At 47.9% G+C, this 20,158-nt stretch overlaps 2 protein-coding genes across 2 annotated transcripts in view; one reads left to right on the top strand and one right to left on the bottom strand.

The window, feature by feature from the left end:
- The window catches only part of LKAAEAR1 (LKAAEAR motif containing 1), a 537,492-nt gene that overhangs the window by 139,619 nt on the left and 377,715 nt on the right, over window positions 1-20,158 (top strand). The window lies entirely within an intron of this gene.
- Window positions 1-20,158, bottom strand: part of OPRL1 (opioid related nociceptin receptor 1) — a 127,534-nt gene that overhangs the window by 7,203 nt on the left and 100,173 nt on the right. The window contains exon 3 of the mRNA XM_068261878.1: window positions 10,871-11,226. Coding sequence (XP_068117979.1) covers window positions 10,871-11,226 — 356 coding nt within the window. The remainder of the gene's footprint in view (window positions 1-10,870; window positions 11,227-20,158) is intronic.

Below are 20,158 nucleotides of genomic sequence, written 5' to 3'. Positions count from 1 at the left end.
CCCCCTCCAATGTTCACACCCCTTCCTTTCCCTTGCCTCCCCTTCACAGCCTTGGGGCCCATCTCACAAGGATCATAAAACAAGTGTAGCCATCATGATCTTCACACCCATAATAAGTGTAGCCACAAAACACCCCCCAATTGCAGGGTCTGCTCCCCTCTAGTTAGGTCCCTGTTCGGGTGCAAATTTTCATGAGTTGTGTTTCACAAAAAGCAGCTGTGTGTGCGTGATGTATTGTTTGCGTTCTCCAAAGCTGCGCGATGTTTGTCAATGGATGATTGTGCATAGTTCCCGGAAAATAACAACTTTCTGCCGGCTATTTTTTCCCCATACACAAATGCGTGCAAAGACATTTTGTGTGCGCAAATACGCACCCAGTACAAGCTAATGTCACACACACACCAAAAGAGAGGCAATCCCTCCAATTTAGCTCCATACATTGCAGTGATTAACCCTTTAGCAGCCAATTTATTTAGAGGCTTGCAAGTGCTTCAGGCCAATTTATTGTAGCACATTTTTTAATTTCTTATTTGTTACATTTCCCTGCTTCTAATTAATACAGCTGTAATGTGTATGTATGGCCACTTATCACTAGGGGGCAGTGTGAGTCAATAACAGAGGACTTCTGCTTTCAGTTTCTATATTTTCTGCTAGTAGAGGAAGATCAAAGCATTCCAAGAATTTACAGCACAACGAGTTCTGCCAACTGAGGTCAAAAGCAGCGCACTTATCTCAAACGAGATAACTCTATTAAAGCCGCTAATCTTTTAGCACATTTTGCAGGTTACATGTAATTACAAATGCCGTGCAGTTGTAATCTTTTTTTGCATAAATTGTGAAAAACATTTGTGCAAACCAGAGTAGTGAGGGGGAAAAAGTAAAGGAAAAACAACCTTGTAGATTTTGAGAAAATTGATTTTAAAAAAATCCAAAGAAAAAATGTTTTTAACCACTTCACAACTGAGGGGTTTTACCCCTGCAGCACCAGAGCAATTTTCACCTTTCAGCGCTCCTTTCATTCATTCGTCTATAAGTTTATAATTACTTATCGCAATGAAATGAACTATATCTTGTTTTTTCACCACCAATTAGGCTTTCTTTAGGTGGGACACTATGCCAAGAATTATTTTATTCTAAATGTGTTTTAATGGGAACATAGGAAAACATTTGGAAAAAAAAATCATCATTTTTCAGTTTTTGGCCATTATAGTTTTTAAATAATGCATGCTACTGTAATTAAAATCCATGTAACTTATTTGCCCATTTGTCCCAGTTATTACACCGTTTAAATGATGTCCCTATCACAATGTTTGGCGCCAATATTTTATTTGCAAATAAAGATGCATTTTTTCAGTTTTGCGTCCATCCCTAATTACAAGCCCATAATTTATAAAGTAACAGTGTTATACCCTCTTGATATAAATATTTAAAGAATTCAGTCCCTAAGGTAACTTTTTTTTAATGTTTTTTTTTATTGTAATTTTTTTTATTACAAAAAAAAAAATGGTAACAATTGGGGAGTGTGGGAGGTAATGAGTTAATTTATACTGTAAAAGAATGTATTTGTATATGAAAAATGTTTTTGGGTGTAGTTTTACTGTTTGGCCACAAGATGACCACAGTACATTTTTGTGAATGCGTCCTGTAAGCGTAGGAAGTATGCTTACAGGATGTTCAAGGAGACTGGGAAACTTTTCTTTTTCACAGTAATCGCACTGCTTCTCATAGAAGCAGCCGATCATTGCTGGGGGCAGAGATCAACGAACGGGAATGTTTTTTCCCGTTCATTGATCTCCGGGCGAGCGGCCAGCATGCATGAGCGCGGGAGCGGCGGGGGTGCGTGTATCTACGCTCCGGGCGGGGAACTCAAGTCCAAAGGAGCGTAGATATACTGTACCCGGGCGGCGAAGTGGTTAAAATAAAGTAAAATAACATTGCTGCGGTGCACTTTAATATATACGCCATGTTCCGAGTTATTTATACTTCTTTTATACAGAAGAGCCCCTTTTCCATGGATTGAACAAGGGCATTGGGGGAGAGGTGGAGGCCATAAATCAAAACACTGCCACATCTCTGTCCCCTGTACCTCCTCTATGCCCCCCTTTCCTCCAATGTCCCCCTCTGCGTCACCCGTGTTTTGCCTTGCCTTTAGTGTCCCCCTCTGTGCCACCTCCTCCCCCACACTGTGTCTCCTCTGTCCCCCTGTGCCTTCAGCGTACCACAGCAAAATGAAATTGTATCATTACTATTTTAGTATTTATATAGCGCTAGCATCTTCTGCAGCGCTTCACAGAGAACATAGTTATATCACTAATGCTACGTACACACATGCGACAACGATCGTTCGTTAAGAACGACGAACGAACTTTTAATTGATGAAAGAACGACCTAAGTAAAGATAGTTTTAAAATGTGTGTAACGATCTGATCGTTAGAACGAACGTTACATCACAGAAAGCAACTATTGCGCCTGCGCATAAAAATGAGAAGTTCCATGGAGAAATAGTGAAATGCGCATGTCAAGCCTAGTACGAACGATCGTTTCCAACGATGTACTACTTTTGCAAACGATCGTCGTTGGTTAAAATCCGCCGAGACAGAACTTTCTTTTGTAGCGATTTGGCTCGTTCGTCGTTTGCCTTAATAGTCGGTGGTTCGTTTTTTGTAACGATCGTCGTTGGTAAAGATCGGGGAACGATCGTTACAAACGACTATAGTCGCATGTGTGTACGCACCTTAACTGCCTCAGAGGAGCTCACAATCTAATCCCTACAGTTTAAAAACTATTTTTTTCTTTGTATTTTTTAAAATCAATTTTCTCAAAACTACAAGGTCTTACTGAAATATTTTTTTTTCTATATTTGTTCCCACAGAATCAAATTTCTCATTTTCGGGCCATTGATATCAGCCCGTCATTCGTAAGTCGGGGACTTCCTTTCACCAGAGATGGATTAAGATGAAATGGGTCCCTAGGCAGGGTACTAGCTGTGGCTCCCCCTTATGGTCCTTTTAGTAATCTGAGATGAGTGGTCAGAGAAGGTGGCAGGTGGACCCCTTGACACCCACTGTGCCCCAGGCACCTGCCTAGGTTGCCTAGTGGATGATCCGGCTCTGCCTATAACTACAGAGGTATCAACATTTCAAAAATGTAGCTTTGGCGGTCCTAAGAAGATAGAATTTCATTTCAAAATAAGGTTTTATTTTTTTGGGTAGACCGGCAAAAGCTGTAGGGTAAGCAGAGTTAGACGTTAACTCTAAGGTAATTAAGCCCAGCGTTACTTATCAACCCGCGGAAAGCACAGCCTGCGGCTATCGACGGTGATGTACAACTTTAATAACATTCCCCAGCAACAGCAGGTAGAATCCCAAGAGGCCCGAAGACTATACCGGAGTGCTGAGAAAGCAAGACGGAGATACTGCGGAAAACGGTTCCATAATAAGAGCATAATAACGCCAGGACAGGTTTCCAGGCCCGCTACGACTGATCTGTCTGGCCAATTACAGCTACAAAAGGACATCTCAATGGTCAAGAAGCGGCAAGACATGGATTTTATCGCAGTCCTCCTCCCCTCCTCCCGCATGTTGTTGTGTTGATCACAGCAGGATGGAGGTTCACCAAAGCCAAGACTTAATAAGATGTTATTTCTCTAGAGAGAGAGAGAGAGAGACCTGCTCCCCCGCCTCCCCCATCCCCAACTCTTACCCACCAAAGGCTGCTGGGACTAAAGACAAGTGGCTATGATTTATCGCCGCTTCAACCCCCCGATCCAGCGAAACGGGAATATTTGTGTAGCAGGTTCCCAGAAATATAAAAAAAAAACCTACGAGAGCGGAGATGTCTTTATTGTCACCATTAAACCACAAGGTGGGTGGAATAACAAGAAGGTTGGAGACTTTCTAGGCATATGGCAAATACAATTCAACCTTATCCGTATGCATCTTTGAAGAATTGCTACACTTATTATAGAAACAAATTATATATATATATATATATATATATATATATATATATATATATATATATATATATATATACTGTTTGTGGTCACCGGGAATTTTCCTTGGTTATGCATTACAGACTTGTTAATATTAGGGATGGTCGGTGATGTGCTAATAATTTCCTTCCCGGTCCTCTCCCCTTGTCCTCGTTCCTGCGCAACCCCCTCCACAAGGCCGGATTTGTAATTTTTACCGCCTAAGTCCAATAGTCACAAGCCCCCCCCCCCCCCCCCCTCCTTATAACTAGCCAGATGCCTTTCTCACAGGTAGCCAGATGATTCCACCCTTCCTCCCCCATAGCTAGCCAGATGCCATTCTCCATCCTCCCTCCCTGGTGGCCAGATGCTTCCCCCCCTACCTCCCCCATAGCTAACCAGATGCCTTTCTCCCCCTCCCTCCCAGGTAGCCAGATGCTTACTCCCTCCCTCTCCCATAGTTAGCCAGGTGACTTTTTCCACCCTCCCTTTCTGCTAGCCAGATGCTTTCCCTCTCCCTCCCCCATAGCTAGCCAGATGTCTTTCTCTCCCTCCCTCCCTGGTAGCCAGATGCTTCCTTGCACCCCCCCCCCCCCCCCACACACACACACACAGCTAGCCAGATGCCTATCTCCACTCTCCCAGATAGCCAAATGCTTCCCCCCTCCCTCCCCATTGCAGTAGCCACCACCTGTCACTCACCTTTGCCCTCGTTTCCAGTGCCGGTTACATGCTGGCTGGTCACATGTGAGAGACGCTGGCTGGAGATTACAGATGCACAGCGGCGGCTGATGGAGGCAGGACGGAAGAGGAAGTTTTGGCACTGAATATGAGCAGGGAGGTGAGCGACAGGCAGCGGCCGCTATACTTCCTCCAAAGCTGGATGGACTTGCACTGTCTCAGCAAGAGATTACAGCCTCTCAGCCGCACCTTATTTGGCAATTAAATCTGACACCCTAGGCCAAGGCCAATGTAGCCTTGCCAGAAATCCGTCCCTGTCCAACCCCCCCTCAATTCAGAAGTACTTGTATCCCTGAGTACTTCAGAAGACATGCAGATCCTTACTGCATGCTCACAAATCCAGCCTCCAAAGCCATCTGAGGACGTCCCAAGGTGCACATTTTGAAAAGGAGACAGCGGGAGAACAAGGAGATTTAGAGTGAACAGAGAAGGCTCTATGGGGCCAAGAGCCTTCCCTCTTCTTAGGAGAGTATCTTTTTTTTTTTTTAGGCGCTTCAGGTTTGCTCTAAATGTTTTTAAAAAGGAAGATAAAACAGGATTTTTTTCCTCCCTATACAATTTAGCATTTGTTGCGGCCCTGGTTCACACTACCAGATTTTTCATTGTCAGACCATTGCTCACAAAATCTGTATATTTTAAGTAGACAATCTAGTGAAATTCCCTTTGAAAAAAAAACCCTGTGACCCAGGGATCCTGTCAAATAACAGGTATTTATCAAGAGAATTGGAGCTTCAGCACATTGCCATCACATGACCCCACCCACTTTTTCCCTCTGCTGCTAAGAGATGTACTCTTTGTGTCCAGCAGTGCAGCACTACAGCTCAGCAGAGTCTCAACGTCTTCCTGTCTAGGTCCTCCCTGTTCAAAGTGTTATACAGAACCTAACTCTACCCACCCTAAGCAGGTAGGAACTGGATACAAAGATGACAAGATTCTGCTGCTGCTGCTGCATTGCTGACCACAAAAAGAGTCTCTCAGTAGCAGGAGGAGGAGATGGGTGGGATCTGCCGATCCTCTTTGTGTTTATGGCTGTCTGGTGAGTCTTCCCAGCTTCTCTCTGACTTCCTCACATGGGTAATGATGGGATAAGGACAGCAGGTTGGACGCCTATCAGACTACGTTTTCTCAGCCAAGCAGCATTTGTGTTTGGCACAGGAAGACAATTTGACACACTCATCTGGGTAATAAAGTATTTATTTTGTCAATTGCAAATTATTTTCATTTTAAATGCCAAATCTATAGACCGTTTACGACATGGCCTGTTTTTTGCACTGATGTGTCTGCAGGAGCGGTGTAAGCGTCAGTATTACCACGGCCACGTCCGCCCCTGTAACTGTAACATCACACAGCGTTCAGCGTTATCTATAATTCATGTCTGCTGTACGCTCTGCAGGGCCATCGCTTCAAGGCAGTGGTGGGAGAATACTGATGACAAGAGCTGTCGCTAGCAGGGACTCGGCTTCTTATCTGTTACCAGGAGAGGAGCCCTCTGCACAATACACACCATTTACTTTACATTTACAGGCCCTGTAGTGACATATAGTAGAATGCAGTCAATTATTTAGGATGCACACTTTAACATTAGAGTAACCAAGCAGCTCAGGGTGACCCAAACTACAAGTAATGTATAGGGGGATAAAAGGGACCAAAAAGCCCTCCTACTAAAAAAAGCAAAGCTTGGTGTATTTGCTTACTTAAAACAGAAGGAAATCTGCAATAATTCAGCTATAAGTGAACATTTGTGATTACCCACAATGCACACCTACTAAATATGCAAATTATCCCTTTTCGCCCTTGGTAAGCCAAGCAAGCATCCAGAACCACTGGTTTATAGCAAACCTATAGCTTTACATTTTACACAGCCATATCAAACCCACATGTAGACATTAAAATGGACCTGAACTCTTGCACAAGGCTGAAGGAAAACAGAGAGAAATGCTCCCTGTATGTATTTAGAGAGTTTAGCCTATCTAACAACCCCTCATCTGTGACTAATCACAAGTGTAATTTGATTTCTCAGCTGTGTCAGCTGAGTTGCCTTGCAGAGCAGCTAATTTATAAACCCAGGACGATAATCCTATGTCTGCTTCCATTAAAGCAGGAAGTAGACACACTGCAGATTTATTGCAGAATTTTTTTCAGCTGTAACAAAGAAATGTTTTTCTTAACGGTTATTATGCTGTTGCTTATCTTTTAGAGCAGAGAGGAAGTTCTGGGTTCAGGTCCGCTTTAAATATCCTGGTTTTAGCATCAGAAAAACGTCCTGTATCTATAGATTGCTGCGTATTGTTATGTAGCCCCACCCTCCCAGTGATGCTTAGCCTAGGCTGTTCAGCTATGCAAAATTCTCTTCCCAGAGCATTCTGGGAGACCAGGTGTTTTTTTTCTACTGACTTCGGTACACTGGTATTACAAACACTCCGCAGAGATTACCTGACAGGACTAAAGATGTTGTCATCTGTGATAAATTTCAGAATGTAAATCAGGGTGAGGAAAAATGTAACCACTTGATGACCCAGCCTTTACCCCCCCCCCCCCCCCCTTAAGGACCAGCGCTGTTTTTTTATGATCTGTGCTGGGTGGGGCTGCAGCCCTCAGCACAGATCATGGTGCATGCAGAGCGATCAGATCGCCCCCCTTTCCCCCCCCCCTATGGGGATGATGTGCAGGGGGGGTCTGATCGCTCCTGCCTGCGTGTGGTTTGTGGGGGGGGGGGCACCTCAAAGCCCCCCTCCTCAGCGAAATTCCCTCCTCCCTCTCCTACCTGCTCACCCCCGGTGATCGGGGCTGCACAGGACGCTATCCCTCCTGTGCAGCCTGTGACAGGATGTCCCCTGTCACATGGCGGCGATCCCCGGCCGCTGATTGGCCGGGGATCGCCGATCTACCTTACGGCGCTGCTGCACAGCAGCGCCGTTCAATGTAAACAAAGGAGACAAATGTCTCCTGCGTTTACATTTAGTCTGCGAGCCGCGATCAGCGGCTCGCAGGCTATTTACGGAGACCCGCTCCGTGATCTAACAGGAAACGGCCGCTCGCGCAGATCTGCGACGCTGGTCCTCCAGCTACCACTTTGCCGACGCACGGTATGAGTGTGCGGTCGGCAAGTGGTTAACAAGGGGGAATTAGTGGCCAAAAAATTAGAGAAAAAGAGGAGAGAAATTATTTGAAAGTAAACCAGTCCAACAGTGACGTAGAGCTCAGCTTCAGAGGACGTAGTTATGGAAGTTCATGTCAAAATAAGTAAGACTAATGTTTCAAGTGACTTTGAACGAGCGATGATCAGTGCAAGAACAGCTGTGCTAGCATCTCTAGCATTTGGCGCCATTGTCTTCAATGCAATTCGTAAAATTGATTTGGTGAAATTTTGCGGAGCCACCAAAAGTTTGAGGCAATTCCCTTGAGACTGACAGAGGCGTTCTTGCTCATTTAACTCCCATCTTAAGATTCTCCTGAATATCGTTAAAAAACCACCTTGTCCTCTGCCTTCCTCTCCAGCTGCATCTTCCTGGTTTTCCTTCAAAACCTTTGATAATTTCCCTATGTTTTTTCCTCTCTATATGTCCAAACGACATCAGTGTGTTGCTTTTGATATCAGATACAATTTCTGTTTCTTATTTAATACAAAGCTCCAAGATCCTTGTTAGTCCTCATTCTTACTCACATATAGCGCTGGATCCTCCTGAGCCCCCTTTACTGCAGTCATTCAGCGTATAGCTGCTCCACTCTGCATCTCCAGATGGGGTATGAGAGGGGGGGGGGCCCTTAGAAGTGGCATAACTACAATCAATGGGGCCCCCAAATATTCCCCTGGTGCCCTCCACGGCCTTTGGGCCCATCTCACAAAGGTCAAAAAACAAGTGTGGCCATCAGGATCTTCACACCCATAACATGTGTAGCCACAAGAACACCTAATCTGAAGTGGGGTCCCCTGTATCGGAGGAAAGGAAGGTTAGTAGTTGGGGCCCCCCACAGCCCTGACCCACCCCGCCCGCCCTTTCTGCGCCACCCCCACAACCCTCCTGGGATAACCGGAGCGGCTCCCCCTTAGTAATGCCCCTGCTCCTTAGCCCCTCGGTGGGGATGTAGTTGCACCAGTGGGTACATGCTATAATAATGAAACGGTCATCTAGACTCCATCATTGTAGGATGCCGATTCCTCTCTGTTTCCAGGACTATTGGGCGCTCTTCAGTCCAGTGTGTGAACACATACTTCCCGCCGCAGCATTCATTGCAAGCCTGGCACAGAATAAAATTGGGTCATGTGGAAAACTTTGTTTTCTCCCCCCCCCCCCCCCCCCCCAACAAAGTAAGAGAACCAGGTCATGGTTGTCTACACGAGCGATGATGAATAATTGTCTCCAGCAACACATGAGGGTTACTCCGGAATCAACCCTAATTATATGAGCAGTTTCCTCGGGAGAGACAGTGGCGGGCTGTGTAACAGCTCGCCACAGATTATACAACTATCTCACGCCTGGTTTTAAAGTGTACCTGAGATGTAACTAGTTGGTGTATCTATACCTACCTGGGGCTTCCTCCAGCCCCATTAGGTACGTGGGCTCCGTTGCCATCCTCTCTGTTCTTTTGATATCACTCCCGGTAATCTGGCCAGTCGTGGCTAGTCGTACACTTCTGCGCATGTGCGGGCTGAAGTGCAAGTCAAGCGTGACCCCGGCCCACATAGGCGGTTTGCAGTTCAGAAGCTGAAGAAATGCTGAAGTGTATGGAGGCCACAGGGATCAGAGGACCTAGAGCTGTACAGCTATGTCAGAAGATGCCAGGGAGAAGAGGAACCCTTGGAGAAGCTGGAGAAAGGTGGGAGAGGAATGTGAGGTGCGCGGCGCTGGATGGGTCAGACCTGGTTTACTAAACTCTGATATAATAGAGCTTCTGTTCTGTTATAGTGAACCTGTTTTTTGGCCCCTGCAATATTCTGTATCCGGCTATAGTGGAAAGTGGGCGGGCACGTGTCATACGTCAGTCGGAGGCCCATGAGCCGTGGTCGGGCGGGCAGCCATTTGTAGCCTGCTCTCTATCTGCACACTACTCTGGACTTGCATGGATTACCTCAAAAGCACCAGCCGGTGAGACCTATGCTTCCTGTGTAAGCTGCTGCCTGATCACTGAGGGAATAGCCTGTCACCTGTGACATGATTGTGCATGGCTGCAACGTATCATTCAGGCTGCAGAGAAATGTGGATAGAGGAGTACACTATAAGAACTTTACCTGCATTACCTGGTGAGAGTCGTGAGACCTATGCTTCCTGTGTAATCTGCTGTCTGATTACTGAGGGAATAGCCTGTCATCTGTGACATGCTTGTGCATGGCTGCAACGTATAATCCAGGCCGCACAGAAATGTGAGCAGAGGAGCACTGATTACTGAGGGAATAGCCTGTCATCTGTGACTTGCTTGTGCATGGCTGCAGTGCTACACTATCACCCAGGCTGCACAACAATGTGCACAGAGGAGCAGACGATCAACACTGTACCTGCATTAACTGGTGAGACCTATGATTCCTGTGCAAGCTGTTGTGTGATTATTGCATGCAGATCCCAGCATACTGAGCACTGTGCACTTTGATCTAGCATAGACACTGTCGGTGCTCGCTTGCTGAAACATTGAAGTACTACTTTTCCAGGTCCGTTGGAGTTTACTATAAAGGGATTTTACTGTATATTAACTTTGGGGAAGCCGGGGAACCCAAACTTTAAACACATCCTAACAAACCCACAAACAATGTTAGGCATTGGCCTTCACCCTTGTGAGCTCTGCCGGCGATCTGTGCTGGTCGGTTGAGACTGCTGGATAGTTGAATTCTGCTGTACTTGCATGACTCTTTTGTTACACCTTGTGGTACATCGATCATTCGAACATCGAATGTCGCCACCACCCTGCACGATTTGATCGATCCAGCCATAAATCGATCACAACGATTGATCAGATGGCCATGTTGTGGTATCAATCTTGAATCGACCAGGTATGGTTGCCATAAATTGCGTAATGTATAGGCACCTTTAAGCGAAGTTTAACACCTCAAGCTACTTCTAGATATCAGGTATGTTTGGTCATTTATGTTATCTTACTATCAACTGCGATATAAAGAGCCCATCCTCCTAATTCCTTCCAAAAGTGAATGAAATAAGCACTAACCTCCGCTGTCCATCTCGGCAGAGCCCATCACCATGACGGGGATCCCGATGAACGAGGCCAGGATCCAGATGCAGACGTTCACCACCTTGGCCTTGTGCGGGGTGCGGATGTCCAGGGCCTTCACCGGGTGGCAGATGGCGATGTAGCGGTCTACGCTCATCATGGTCAGGGTGAAGGTGCTGGTAAACATGTTGTAGTAATCGATAGAGATCGCAATCTTACACAGGGCGTTCCCAAAGGGCCATATCCCCATGATGATGTCTGTCCCCTGAAACGGGAGGGTCATCAGGACCAGGGCGTCGGCCATAGCCAGGTTAAAGATGTAGATGTTGGTGGCGGTCTTCATTTTGGTGTATCTGAAAGAAAAGGGCCATTAATACACAGTTATTTGGGTTGAAAAAAAAATACGTCCATTGAGTGCAACTAGAAACAAAAGTACAACACCAGCCTGCTTCCTCACATACCCCTGTTGATCCAGAGAAAAGCAAAAAACTCTTACAAGGCAAGGTCCAAAAAATTCCTTCCCGACTCCAGATGGCAAACAGATAAAATCCCTGGATCAACACGACTGGGAATTACCTAGTAATTATAGCCAAGGATGTCTTTCAGCGCAAGGGCAGCATCTAAGCCCCCCTTAAATGCAGGTATAGAATTTGCCATAACTACTTCCTGTGGCAATACATCCCACATTTTAAGGATACGCAGGGCAAAAAAAAAAAAAAACAGTATTATGCTAGCATCCCCTATATTTATTCCCATATATTTTAATACATCCCAAAATTGTACTTGTCAAGGAGTGCTCCTAAGTCTTCTACAAGTTTGATGTTCCCATTTATATCCTGTTTATTTTGTATGGCGCTAGACCATTGGTAGGACCAAAATGCATGACTTTACATTTTTCAACATTGAATTTCATCCATTGACCACAACTCTTTGTTTTCTGTCCATTAGCCAGTTCCCTTTCCATGCACACACTCTTCCCCAGTCCTTGTACCTTCAACATTTGCCCCAGACTTTTGTGGGGAACAGTGTCGAAGGCCTTTGCAAAGTACAAGTACAGTATATCACATGTACAACATTCCAAATATCCACACATTCTTAGCCATGCAACATTAAAATATCAGTTTACATCGGGTAAATTCCGCTTATTACTGCCGATATTCCATTGTGAACACAGCCCAGAGACCAGCGACATCCATTCACTAGAGAGCAGTGACATCGCTGAGAATGCAGCCTATCCATTCTCTAGAGACCAGTGACATCACCGAGAATGAGGCCTATCCATTCACTAGAGACCAGTGACATCACTGAGAATGCAGCCTATCCATTCACTAGAGACCAGTGACATCACTGAGAATGCAGCCTATCCATTCACTAGAGGCCAGTGATACCACTGAGAATGCAGCCTATCCATTCACTAGAGACCAGTGACACCACTGAGAATGCATCCTATCCATTCACTAGAGACCAGTGACACCACTGAGAATGCAGCCTATCCATTCACTAGAGACCAGTGACATTACTGAGAATGCAGCCTATCCATTCACTAGAGACCAGTGACATCACTGAGAATGCAGCCTATCCATTCACTAGAGACCAGTGACATCACTGAGAGTGCAGCCTGTCCATTCACTAGAGACCAGTGACATTACTGAGAATGCAGCCTATCCATTCACTAGAGACCAGTGACATCACTAAGAATGCAGCCTATCTATTCACTAGAGACCAGTGACATCACTGAGAGTGCAGCCTGTCCATTCACTAGAGACCAGTGATACCACTGAGAATGCAGCCTATCCATTCACTAGAGACCAGTGATACCACTGAGAATGCAGCCTATCCATTCACTAGAGGCCAGTGATACCACTGAGAATGCCACCTATCCATTCACTAGAGACCAGTGACATCCATGAGAATGCAGCCTATCAATTCACTAGAGACCAGTGACATCACTGAGAGTGCAGCCTATCCCTTCACTAAAGACCAGTGACATCACTGAGAGTGCAGCCTATCCCTTCACTAGAGACTGGTGACATCACTAAGAATATAGTCTATCCATTCTACCCGATGTATTGCTTTAGGAGGCAAAAAAACTAGAATCGGCCCTGGTATTAATACAGCCTTCTATCCGTACGCAAGAGGATCAAAAATCTTCCGAGATGAACGGCTCATCGTTAACCGCGTCACGCCGATGGGCATGAATGTGGTGGCTCCCCAAGGACCGCCTAATGCCAATCGAAGTAAAGTCCTGGGGGGCGTGTTCTGCAGGAGATCACATGCGCCGATGTGTGCGCATCTCCACTTGGATGACTGAGCTCTGCCCCGCCTCCAGTCTCCCAGCGGCGATCGCCGCTAGGAGACTGTTAGACGGCGAAACCACTGTCTATTTACTCCGTACAGCGCTGCGATCGAAGGCAGTGCTGTACTGGTTGGCTCGAGTGCTGCCCCCCTGGTTGGCTCGAGTGATCCGCTATCATAGGCTGAAGCCTATGACAGCTGATCACTGTTATTGGCTGGCGGGGGGAGGGAGGGAGGGAGGGACTTTAATAAAAATAAAAAAAATAAGCACATTTATTAGAAAATAAATAAATATTTATAAAAAAAATAAACATTGGGGGAGCGATCAGACCCCACCAACAGAAAACTCAGTTGGTGGGGAGAAAAGGGGGGGAATCACTTGTGTGCTGAGTTGTGCGGCCCTGCAGCAAGGCCTAAAAGCTGCAGTGGCCCATTTTGTAAAAAATGGCTTGGTCTTTAAGGGGGTTTAAGCCCGTGGTCCTTAAGTGGTTAAGCTATCGTTTGAAATTGCAAAGCAGGAACGACTGCATAAACGAACGATCCACGATGAGTTCATGCATGACAGATCATGTCGATAATTGAGCATAGTCAGCAGTGTATACAGATCTACAAATGATTTTTAAACTATTTTTAGTCTATGGCAATGGTCGTTTGGAATTTCATCTGCTGTCATTCACATCACATCGATTACTATCGTCATAATTGATCGTAAAACTATTGTTCATAGGCAGTGGCATAGCTAAGGAGTTATGGGCCCCAGTGCAAGTTTACCATCCCCCCCCCCCCCCAAGCACCCTATACATAACAATTTATATAGTGCACCAACACGTGCCAAGTATAACCACAGTGTCAGAGGTGCAAGAAGAGGATGGGGAGCAGTTTGTTAATGATTACCACTATTCAAAGTATCTATAGAAGTGATTATTGCCAGCACAGGACCAATAGAGAGGTAATGCTGTGGTTGAGGGAGGACCCAAGGGCCCGCTGCGGTCGCAACATCGGCACCTCCTATTGCTATGCCACAGCTCATAGGTCATTTCTCACAATGGTGTCTAGGCATGTCTTTGTATTCTTAAAGCAGACCTGAACTCTTGTACAGGACAGAAGGAAAACAGAGATAAATGCACCCTGTGGGTATTTAGAGAGTTTAGCCTGTCTGATTCCCCCTCATCTGTGACTAATCACGGGTGTAATTTGATCTCTCACTTGTGTCAGCTGACTGCCACAGAAGAGTTGCTAAATGGTTAACACAGGATGTTAACCCTATGCCTGCTTCCATGAAAGCAGGAAGTAGACACCCTGCAGATTCATTGCAGGATTTGTATCAGCTGTAACAAAGAAATGTTTTTCTTTAAAGGTTATTATGCTGTTGAATATCTTTTAAAGCAGAGAGGAAGTTCTGTGTCCAGGTCTGCTTTAATTGTCTGCTTGGTGCACCAGAAGGTAGAAGAATTCTGAGAAGGTCGAGATAAAGCCAGCTAGGAAGCGTTTTAATGTCACCATTAACCGCAGGGCGGCTCATTCACTCTGCAATACAACCGGGCGTTTCGAATCCTTCACTGAGCCGTATAAGATGTCTCCAGTGCTTCCAGGAAAGGGGGTACCAGACAACGCGATACAGGCAGTAAGGTGCAAAGGAGCAGAAATCAGAGCCAAGACTTGCGATCCGTTGCCAAGTCCCCGTCTCTGGTTTTCAGAATGAAGCGGATTAGGCTTGGTGGAGGAGTCTGCCTCTTCCAGATAATACAGAGCTGGGATTTCGCGGGCAGGCTTTGTGTTTCATGAGCTTAGCGCCATGCAACGCTGCGTCTGGAGGGTAGAGACTGGCACCTCATTAGCGGGCAGGCACAATGACGAGGGGGAGCTTTGTTATTACTGGGGCAGAGAGATACAACAGAGCCGCGAGTGTGTAAAAAGAAAGACGCCGCGCTGCAGACGATCGGATTCGCCCACTCAAACCTGGCTTGAAGCGCAATCGCATAGCTTCCAACTGTCTTTCTTTTGGAGCCCTGTCCCTCTGTCCCTCTTTCCTCCTCATTTGTCCCTCTTTCAGGACTTTGTCCCCCTTTCTATGTAAATATATATCTTTCTCTACTAAAAAAAAGTGTTTGACTCTAAACTTTATTCCCATCCTTTAAATTGATATATTACTCATTTTAAAATGTTAGTTTGAAGGAAAATGAACCAGGATAGAAAGGACCAGTGTGGTTTGAATTATAAAACATCATATTTTTCTTATAAAATCTTTAGGGTATGCGTGACTAGGGGTGTGATGGGGCGTGATCAGGGTTGTGGCAGGGGCGTGGCTTAAGTGTCCCTCTTTCTCATCTCAAAAAGTTGAGAGGTATGCAATCGCGCCATTTATTTGAATCGATTTGATAAGCACATCGACTGAGCAATTAAAAGAGTAAAGGTACACCATACATCTTGGGGGGGGGGCATCGACCATCCGATTTTGAGTATTATCGAATCGGATGAAAATTGTTAACACCATGCCCGATTGATGATGCAACCAATTTCAGGCCGAGCATGTTGATCGGACATGCTGCAAGTTGTTGGGCCGTCGTGGTCGGTTGGGTGCGTGGTGGTAATGGCGAGCTGGCGAACGATATCGGCACGAGCAACGAACACAATGAAATCCCTGATTCTTTCCCCAATAATGTTCAATGTTGCTCCTGAGTATTATAAACTGAACAGAGGCGCCAAAAGGATAAAAACAATATTTAAAATGTTTAAAATTGCTTAGGAGGCAGTGGTGGACTTGCCTCCCTCAAACGGACACAAGAAAGCTGTGTAATTCAACATAGGAAAATTTAATGGTACACTCCAAGGGTTTGGTACAACGCGTTTTGCAGGTCTACACCTGCTTTATCAGGCAGTAAAAAGTAGGAGCACACAGCAGCGTAATGTCAGAGTAACACCTGGCGCCTTTGTCCTTTTTATATAATGTTGCTCCTGAGGTATGTCATGTGATCAAAAGAAGGAGGTATGGAAGCACAGAGCGTGCAGCTGCCAGGAAGAACAGAAGAAACACAACGCATCACCAGAGCAGGGGAATATTACACTGCTCTGCTGCACTACTCTGTTACGTGATGGTGTCAAACGTTGTTTGCAATTTATGCAGCTTGGAAATGGACTAATCAGGTTTTACCACAGCAATATTTGATTGGTTCATTTTCAAGCTGCATACATATGCATACAAAATCTCATCTCAACGACCATCCTTACTTGGGAGTGTCGGAAGGGGGTACAAAGTCAGCCCCTCTCTGGTTTTTGGCCCTGAGGACTTTAGGGGGGAGAGAGCAATAAGTCGGCCCCTTTCTGGCTCGGTCCTGGGGAGTGTCGGAGGGGGTAAGGAGTCAGCCCCTTTCTGGCTTCGCCCTGGGGACTGTTGGAGAGAAGGAGGTGTCAGCCCCTTTCTGGCTTGGCCCTGGGCAGTGTCGGAGGGGGGGGGAGTCAGCCCCTTTCTGGCTTAGCCCTGGGGAGTGTCGGAGGGGTAAGGAGTCAGCCCCTTTCTGGCTTGGCCCTGGGCAGTGTCGGAGGGGGGAGTCAGCCCCTTTCTGGCTTAGCCCTGGGGAGTGTCAGAGGGGGTAAGGAGTCAGCCCCTTTCTGGCTTGGCCCTGGGCAGTGTCAGAGGGGGGGGGGAGGAGACAGCCCCTTTCTGGCTTCGCCCTGGGCAGTGTCGGAGGGGGTAAGAAGTCAGCACCTTTCTGGCTTAGCCCTGGGCAGTATTGGAGGGGGGGGAGGAGTCAGCCCCTTTCTGGCTTCGCCCTGGGGAGTTTCGGAGAGAGGGAGGAGTCAGCCCCTTTCTGGCTTGGCCCTGGGCAGTGTCGGAGGGGGGGAGTCAGCCCCTTTCTGGCTTAGCCTTGGGGAATGTCAGAGGAGGTAAGGAGTCAGCCCCTTTCTGGCTTAGCCCTGGGGAGTGTCGGAGGGAGGTAAGGAGTCAGCCCCTTTCTGGCTTAGCCCTGGGCAGTGTCGGAGGGGGTAAGGAGTCAGCCCCTTTCTGGCTTAGCCCTGGGCAGTGTCGGAGGGGGTAAGGAGTCAGCCCCTTTCTGGCTTGGCCCTGGGCAGTGTCAGAGGGGGTAAGAAGTCAGCCCCTTTCTGGCTTAACCCTGGGCAGTGTCGGAGGGGGGGGAGGAGTCAGCCCCTTTCTGGCTTGGCCCTGGGCAGTGTCGGAGGGGGGAGGAGTCAGCCCCTTTCTGGCTTAGCCCTGGGGAGTGTCGGAGAGAGGGAGGAGTCAGCCCCTTTCTGGCTTGGCCCTGGGCAGTGTCGGAGGGGGGAGTCGGCCCCTTTCTGGCTTAGCCCTGGGGAGTGTCGGAGGAGGTAAGGAGTCAGCCCCTTTCTGGCTTGGCCCTGGGCAGTGTTGGAGGGGGTAAGGAGTCAGCCCCTTTCTGGCTTGGCCCTGGGGAGTGTCGGAGAGAGGGAGGAGTCAGCCCCTTTCTGGCTTGGCCCTGGGCAGTGTTGGAGGGCGTAAGGAGTCAGCCCCTTTCTGGCTTGGCCCTGGGGAGTGTCGGAGAGAGGGGGGAGTCAGCCCCTTTCTGGCTTAGCCCTGGGGAGTGTCGGAGGAGGTAAGGAGTCAGCCCCTTTCTGGCTTAGCCCTGGAGAGTGTCGGAGGGGGTAAGGAGTAATCCCCTTTCTGGCTTGGCCCTGGGCAGTGTCGGAGGGGGTAAGGAGTCAGCCCCTTTCTGGCTTAGCCCTGGGGAGTGTCGGAGGAGGTAAGGAGTCAGCCCCTTTCTGGCTTGGCCCTGGGCAGTGCCGGAGGGGGTAAGGAGTCAGCCCCTTTCTGGCTTAGCCCTGGGGAGTGACGAAGGGAGGTAAGGAGCCAGCCCCTTTCTGGCTTGGCCCTGGGCAGTGTCGGAGGGGGTAAGGAGTCAGCCCCTTTCTGGCTTAGCCCTGGGGAGTGACGGAGGGAGGTAAGAAGCCAGACCCTTTCTGGCTTGGCCCTGGGCAGTGTCGGAGGGGGGAGTCAGCCCCTTTCTGGCTTAGCCCTGGGGAGTGACGGAGGGGGTAAGGAGTCAGCCCCTTTCTGGCTTAAGCCCTGGGGAGTGTCGGAGTGGGGAAGGGGTATAGAGTCAGCCCCCTTCTGGCTTAGCTCTGGGGAGTGTCGGAGGAGGTAAGGAGTCAGCCCCTTTCTGGCTTGGCCCTGGGCAGTGTCGGAGGGGGTAAGGAGTAAGACCCTTTCTGGCTTAGCCCTGGGGAGTGTCGGAGGGGGGAGGAGTCAGCCCCTTTCTTGCTCGGTCCTGGGGAGTGTCAGAGGGGGTAAGGAGTCAGCCCCTTTCTGGCTCGGTCCTGGGGAGTGTCAGAGGGGGTAAGGAGTCAGCCCTTTTCTGTCTTAGCCCTGGGGAGTGTCGGCAGGAGGTAAGGAGTCAGCCCTTTTCTGGCTTAGTTCTGGGGAGTGTCGGAGGAGGTAAGGAGTCAGTACCTTTCTGGCTTAGCTTAGCCCTGGGGAGTGTTGGAGGGGGTATGGAGTCAAGCTCTTTCTGGCTTAGCCCTGGGGAGTGTCGGAAAGGATATGGAGTCAGTCCCTTTCTGGCTCGGTCCTGGGGAGTGTCGGAGATGGTATGGAGTCTTCTGGCTTGGCCCTGGGGAGTGTCAGAGAGGGGGTAATTTAAGTTTAGGCATTAGGCAGTTAGTGTGTGAGGGGGAGAGGAGGGAGTTAAGGTTAGACGTTGGGAGGTTTCTGTGTGAGAGTAGGGTTAGGAGTAGCGTTAGTAAAATATTGGTATTTAATACTGATATTTTACTATCGGCATTACTGGTGTCCACATTTCTAGGCGCCTTTTGTACATATGCGGTAAGGAGCCCAGGTCTGGAACCTGTTTGTTTAAAATCCATTCACCAGAGGCAGCCACCATGCTTGTAACCTCATAGGTCATGGGATGACACCCAGATCTACCTCCACACCCCTGACATATCCCCCACTACCATAGACAAGGTCTCCTCCTGCCTATCAGCCATCTCCTCCTGGATGTCCGCTAGGTTCCTGAAACTAAATCTAGACAAAACGGAATGTATGATCTTCCCACCCCGACCATCCCTGAACCTCCCAGATGTGCATGTCACAGTTAACCACACTACCATTCGTCCTACCTCTCAAGCCCGCTGTCACCCTAGACTCCGCACTCTCCTCTACTCCCCACATCCAAAACCTCACAAAGTCCTGCAACTTCCACCTTTGCAACATCTGCAAGGTCCGCCCTTTCCTGACCTCTGCCACCACCAAACGCCTCATCCAAGCCCTTATAATTTCCCGCCTTGACTACTGCAATGCCCTTTTGTCTGGTCTCCCTATGACCCGAATAGCCCCGCTGCAGTCTTGTCATGAATGTGGCAGCCAGAATTATCCACTTCTCCCATCGCTCCACCACGGCGGCTCCCCTCCGTGAATCCCTCCACTGGCTTCCTATCCAGTCCAGAATTCAAGATACTGTGTCTGACCTTCAAATCTGTCCACAAAACCTGTCCAACCTACATTTCCGATCTTACTCAGAGGTACACACCTAGCCGCTCACTCCGCTCCTCGAATGAACTTCGCCTGACTGCCCTCCGCATCACCCAGTCCCATGCACGCCTCCAGGACTTCTCAAGAGCTGCTCCAACACTATGGAACTCCCTACCTCCACCCATTAGGACAGCCCCCTCCTTCAACATCTTCAAAAAGGCCCTCAAAACTCACCTTTTGACTCTGGCATACCACCATTCACAAGTGCTCTAAACCCACAGCTGAACTCTGGTCCCCCACCTTTTGTGTCCCTACCTCTCCCTCTAGATTGTAAGCCTTTGGGCAGGGTCCTCCTCCTCCTTTTGTGTCCTACCTGATCATGTACCTCCATTGCTGTGAACCCATGCTATGCATTTGAGTGAACCTAACTTGCCTAATCTCCATGTTCCCATCCAGTGACTGACTAAGCATTACCTTGTACTCTTACTGTGCTGCATGATCTGGTTTTAATGTATTGCTCTATTGCCATATTGCTGTATGTCACCCCT

This window comes from Hyperolius riggenbachi, chromosome 12 (genome assembly GCF_040937935.1).
Source record: "Hyperolius riggenbachi isolate aHypRig1 chromosome 12, aHypRig1.pri, whole genome shotgun sequence".
Taxonomy (NCBI): domain Eukaryota; kingdom Metazoa; phylum Chordata; class Amphibia; order Anura; family Hyperoliidae; genus Hyperolius; species Hyperolius riggenbachi.
Note: the sequence above shows the minus strand (reverse complement) of the source record. Positions and strands in the feature narration are given on the sequence as shown.